We start from the raw sequence: 6,000 nt of genomic DNA, 5'->3' as shown, positions 1-6,000 counted from the left end.
GGACTCTGACCAAACTCGGTCTCACTACATCAATAATTTATCTAAATCATGTCACTTCCATCTTAGGCTTCTGAAGCGCATCTTCCATTACCTCACCTACCCCAATTGATTGGCTGCAATATGTCCATTGTGATGTCCAGACTTGACTATGCAAATTCCCTCTACCTGGGTCCAACAGCCTACCAACTAAACAAACTCCAAAGAGTCCAAAACTCAGGATCAAGACTGCTTCTTGCACTGGGAGGAAGGGATCACATCTCACATGCTCTATGTACCCTAAAATGGCTCCCATTTGGACGAAGGGCCACCTTCAAAATCCTGTGCTTCACTCACTGAGAGGTGCACAAAGCTGGCCCCAAATACCTACAAACAAAGATCATGCCTTACCTCCCAACCCGCACCCTAAGGTCAATCAAAGCCCTCCTCCGAGTGGTTCTTGCCTCTAATTCAGCCAGGATTGGAGGGTCTGCCTACTCAACTCTGGCGCCAACATTGTGGAACTCACTGCCTCCCCACATTCGACACAGCCAAGACTACATGGCTTTCCAGAAAGCACTCAAAACCTGGCTCTTTCCCTAAAATCAAGTAAGGGACCGTTTTCGCCACTCAACCTGCCAGAAATGGGTTGGAATCCCAACAATACGGGGAGATAAGAACAACCGGGGCATGGAAGCCGGCTCTAGTGATCAATTAATTTCAATGCTAGGAACCTGCTGGCCTCCTACAGGCTCGGCAATACATGCCCAGCTGCTCCCATGAGCTAATAAGATGACTGTGCCACCCTAAACCACTCTACAAATGTAATGCCCACGACGCCAAACCCCAGACATAGTACCACTTGCGCTCTTATGCTATGATTGGGCTTGCTCATTGTCCTCCACCAGCCATACACTGCTTTCTCAGACCAGGAGATCTTTATCTCGATTTATCTGTCAACTAATACCCAAGACTCCAGACCTGAGCCCTAATAGCACTTATGTTCTTACGCCATGACTGAGCCTGATCATTACCTTCCTCCATGTATGCACTATGTTACCAGTCGAGGAGAGGTCTATCTTTGTTAATCTTACTTATCTGGGAATTAATGCACAGAACTACAAAACCACTTAAGTTTCAAACAATACGATTGGGCCTGATCTTGTCCACCAGGTATGCAATGTGGTCTCGGATCAAGTGATGCTTACACTGATCTGTCTGGGAATTGAGGCCCTGAACTCTGTTGCCCACTGAACTCTGTTGCCCAGGGCGCAGTATCAACTATGTTCTGAAGCTTTTATTGGGCTTACTCTTTTGTATCTTGCAGATATGCACTACGCTCTCCTATCAGATGAGCTCTCTAGCACACTCGACTCTTGCACGGGACAATGATGCATTATAATCCCACTATTCAAACCATAAACTACAACTCGAATACCCAACCACTTGCTGTAAACAGTTACCCGGTACCTGGAAAAAGGGGCCCACTAGCGCTTATTGCCCAGCCTTAGAAATGGACTGACTTTATTCCACCTTCAAGGGAATACGCTCTTAAATCAGGCAAGGAATCTGGCATGGCAAGCTCCTGCAAGTGATATCGATGTGCTGTCACCTGTTATCAATACTCAAACCTCACACCAGACCAGGAACACTCAAACCTCTGCTGCAAGTAACAATTTCAGTCAGACACACCACAAAAAACACGCCCTGGTCCTTTGCTTGACCTTAGGGTTCACTGAGTACCAGTCATCATATCTAGGGTGAACTCATAAATCCGATAGAACAGAACTAGATGTTAACTGCACAATGAGAATGTGTCATCCTATAAACAATTACAGACTCAACGAGACACAGAGATGACCATAGACGCAGGTCTATCGGACTACCAAAGACCTGCAATCGCTTAGCCCAGTAAAGATTTGGAATCTGGCATCTCAACATGAAAGACCGGCCTAGTTGCACACACAATCTCATACACAAGCTCCACCGCCGCCAAAATGCAGATACTGAGGTCAATTACTGCACACCTTCTACTGATCTCACACAACCACAGCACCACCCCTAGCATTAGAATGCAGCAACCCACCACATACACCACACTGGCTGCACACATACTGAGTGCACCCAAGCACAATTTACTACCCTACTCTCTCCGCTGACCTGGACTACGGTCCCCCAGGGTGTTCAACCCACAGCGCTTTGAGATCATACCAATGGTATATAAGGCGCTATACAAATGCCCAATAACATAACATAGTGCACTTCTTCCTGCTAGAATAGAATTTTGTCACAGTGTGTGTCTAAAAATAATCATGTCAGCAAATTCTTCAATGAAGAAATTATCATTAGGATTTACAACAAGTTTTGTTAATTAATACCTAACCTATCAATATAAATTCCCCGCGAGGAACTGCATCGTTGGTGAATGGTCTGATTTCCAGCAGCCGGTTAAAGAGGAATGAAAAAACAAACAAAATCATTTGAAGAAAGCCAAAGAAAATTCTGTATGGGCCAGGCAGGGTCAGAGCAGGGCAAAAAGAATATTTTGAAGAGTGATTTTAAACTCTTTGATGACCGTGGTGTCAAGAAAAAGACCAACACCTCTGATCAATCGAAAGGGGAATGACTGCAAAATAAAACATTAAAACATTTGAAAACATTAGAATGGTTGGGGAAGTCAAGTTCAGTTCAGATTTTTACAGGAAGGTGTTGTTTTTAATGCAAACGTGGCACATTAATAAAATAAGAAGAGATTGAGCGATGAATGCTTTGCCTACACACTAAGAAAACTCCATTAAAACCTCCATTGTGTGGCACAATTGAACAATCGTACTCCTGATGAAAGTTCCAGAATATGCTATGTGAGGAACTGAAACCTGTTGAGTGGGGAAGTGATATACAGGAACGAGATATCCTGGTGAATTGGAGCATACATAGCCTTAAAAAAATAAGCTTTCTGACAGAAAGCAAAATGAAGTTTTAAGAGGGAATAAGTATATAATACACTGCTGTTCTGTTGTTGACATTCATTTAATAGATTTATTTAGAGGCGGTTTCTAAGTAATTTTGTGTAGGAGGGAAACGCACGCTTTGTTGTGTGTTTTTACTGTATATTTGTTTTAAAACAAGTAAATTAAATGTTTTGGAATGTAATAAAATGGTAATAGTGTAAGAGATTCATATACCATTGTCATTGTTGTAGACTCTGTAATTAGGTATCTGGATATGTTAAGTATCAACTAAGGGTTTGGTAGTGCAGGTGTATCTATCCATGTTGTTTCCCCGGCCCTTAACAAGACTACTGGGGTAGTCTTGTTAAAGTAAGTTTCCCCAAACAGAGAAGGCATTTGAAGCAATTGTACGGATATACATTTTCAGGCGTATGGCTGGTTCTGTAATTAAACAAATATATTTTCAAATTCTCGCTCTGCTTTTAGTTTCTCGCTAATGAAATCGTCACCAGATATATTCTCTGCCATCCATTTCTGCCCAGTACCCAGACCCCACCCATGCCACAATATAATTGGCTGACAACTGTCATGGAGTCAATCATTTCCTAAATGCATTTTGATTTACTAAATTATTCAGAAAAAAAGAACAAAGTGGTTTACATTTTTTATCAAGATGTCTTTTTATTTGTTTTGCCTTTGTTTGCATGCAAAGGCACAATCCTGAATGCCAATACAAACCTTGAACCTTGATTTATCTAGATGAGATCTCAAGTCTTTTATTTTACTGACATGCTCAGTCAAATCTTGCAAGCCAAGAGGACAGACTTGCATTCTTTAAATTTACTCTGATGTTCATTTGTAATTCATCACATGAAAACGCATTTAAACGTCACTGGGGATACCTGCATGTAGCACCTACCCAGATCTTGCTTTTTTGGAGTCATTTTCAAGGAACATGTCTCCATGTAAATCTGATACGTCTTGTTTCTTTGATTTTAAACATGCGTTTTCGAGTTTTGTTAGTCTTTCCACCAAATGGATGTCTCCTGTATTAGTATGGTACACCTGGTTTGTCTTGGTTTTGGCTTCCAGAGATTCTTGCTTCTCCCTTACTTGAGAAAAGGTAAATGTGGAAAGGTATTTTTCTTCTGACCGACCTGGAGAGTTATGAACAACTGCAACATTTTGTTCAGGATCACATTTTTCACCTGACCCATAGTTATTGCTTCCTTGCTGAGACTTGAATCTAGAACACATCTGAGACACTCTAGGTGCAAGTGTATTTTCAGTATCTGTGCATGCCAGTGTTTTTTGAAGTTCTACAGGTGAAATGTTTAACATAACTTCAGGTTTGGCTTCATTTTCTTTGAGGTTTATTTTGGCTCTGCAGACGTGTACCGATTCCTGTGTTTCTAGGTCTTTAGGCATTACGTTATTATAGTTCACAGGTACCCCTGATCCAAAAGATGGATTACAAGGTTTTGCAAGCATTGCTTTTCGTGGTTTTGGACAAGCATGTTCACCAGAAGCAATAATGCCACACTGCTCAGGACATTTTTTGAAGGCGCTAAAGGCCGGAGCTAGATTTAACTTTACTTGTTCTGCACCATTTGATGAGCTAGGTGCATCCTTCGTATTACTTTCACTGCCTTGAACCATCCGGCTGTCCTGTTCTTTGCATTCAGTGCTATCCTGAATGTCCTTGTGAGCCTCTGCTTGATTAACTTGTTTATTCTCGAGCTGTCTCATTGAAGTTTGGACAATGCCAGACACACCTGCTGAACTTGACTTCATAGCATTAATACAGTTTCGTCCCTTGCGGTTTTTATTACCATAAACCATTCGGCAGCTGGGTCCATTAAGACGGTCAGTCGCTGGAGTGACAGGTTTAAATGCGGACGCAACATTGTACTTGGAAGTCTCATTTTTGTGGTGACTGTTGTTTTTGTTCAACTCAAGTATCTTTCTTAGTTTTCTTTTCTTTATTGCACCCTCCTTTGCTAAATTATTCTCCATTTCTTCTACCTCGTGCCTCTCCTTTTCAAGTTCCGCCAAGAAAGACAGCCGTTCTGCAGTAAGGTTACAGAGTGAATTTTCTTTGCTAACTTTTCCTCTTCGTTCAAGCTCACGAAGTTGTTCAATTTTCAGATTTTCATTCCAGATCTTGGCCTCAATGGCATACAGCTCCTCCAGTTCCCCAAATAACCTGCTAGCGTTCTGAGGTTTGGAAGCTACTCTGTTTTCCTGATGTAGTGTATAACCTGGCCTTGCTAGTTCCTGTTCATTATCCATAAACCAGTCACTCCAATAGGTTTTTCTTAGTAGTTGTGCATCATTGCTCCAGACATCCTCAATTCCAATGACTCCAGCATCAGACAGTTCTTCTGGGGACATGACCTAAAATCAAACAAGAAAAAAAAGAACATTTTGTGGTTTTTGTGATCTCATAATTGATGTCTCCACAAATGTTTTTTAAATGAAATAACATGCATTTGGACGCCAGAATTCCTGTGAAAAGCGTGTATTTATTACTATTGCGGCCACTAGCAAATTCAGAAATCCACAATGATTGTTTTTAAAATCCAAAGAGTATATGTTTCATTGCAAACATCTAGCAAGTAAACATCCCTTAATTATGTCACTTAAGGAACAGAATAAATTATAGATTTCATCCACATTTGATATGGGATGTGTCTGTCTCCCCAACCGTCTTTAATAAATACTGTGTGACGAATCCCGAGATGTCGTCACCTCTCCCCGAGGGGGAGCCCCTTCCCATGAGGCCAGGGTGGTGAGGCTGCTACCCGTTAGTCCCCATGGGGGTGGTACTTAGTGGGAGGATCTCATGGGAAGAGACATCCCTCTCTGGGGACAAAGGAGAACATCTCGGGAGAACATGGCATAACAACCCTCCACACAAATCCTATACACCTTCCTATCCAATAGAACCCAACTCCATATCCCATACTTTCATGCATATCTGAAAGCCCAAAAACGTAATAACTACTGAGATGAGGAAGAGCAGGGACTACCTAAGGGGAGACCTACTTAACAAGTACCGGGACTAGGAGGA

The 6,000-nt window shown here is 41.9% G+C and overlaps 1 protein-coding gene across 5 annotated transcripts in view; it reads right to left on the bottom strand.

The window, feature by feature from the left end:
- Window positions 1-3,582: 3,582 nt before the first annotated feature.
- Window positions 3,583-6,000, bottom strand: part of LOC138453478 (uncharacterized) — a 1,096,265-nt gene continuing 1,093,847 nt past the window's right edge. For all 5 annotated transcript variants that reach the window (XM_069606374.1, XM_069606376.1, XM_069606373.1 and 2 more), the window contains one exon: window positions 3,583-5,324. In XM_069606374.1, the coding sequence (XP_069462475.1) occupies window positions 3,843-5,324 (1,482 nt within the window). In that variant the 3' untranslated portion in view covers window positions 3,583-3,842. The remainder of the gene's footprint in view (window positions 5,325-6,000) is intronic.

The sequence above is a fragment of the Ambystoma mexicanum genome, chromosome 4p (genome assembly GCF_040938575.1).
Source record: "Ambystoma mexicanum isolate Mex_15411 chromosome 4p, UKY_AmexF1_1, whole genome shotgun sequence".
NCBI classification, from domain to species: Eukaryota; Metazoa; Chordata; class Amphibia; order Caudata; family Ambystomatidae; genus Ambystoma; species Ambystoma mexicanum.
This window is presented reverse-complemented; position numbering and strand designations above follow the sequence as displayed.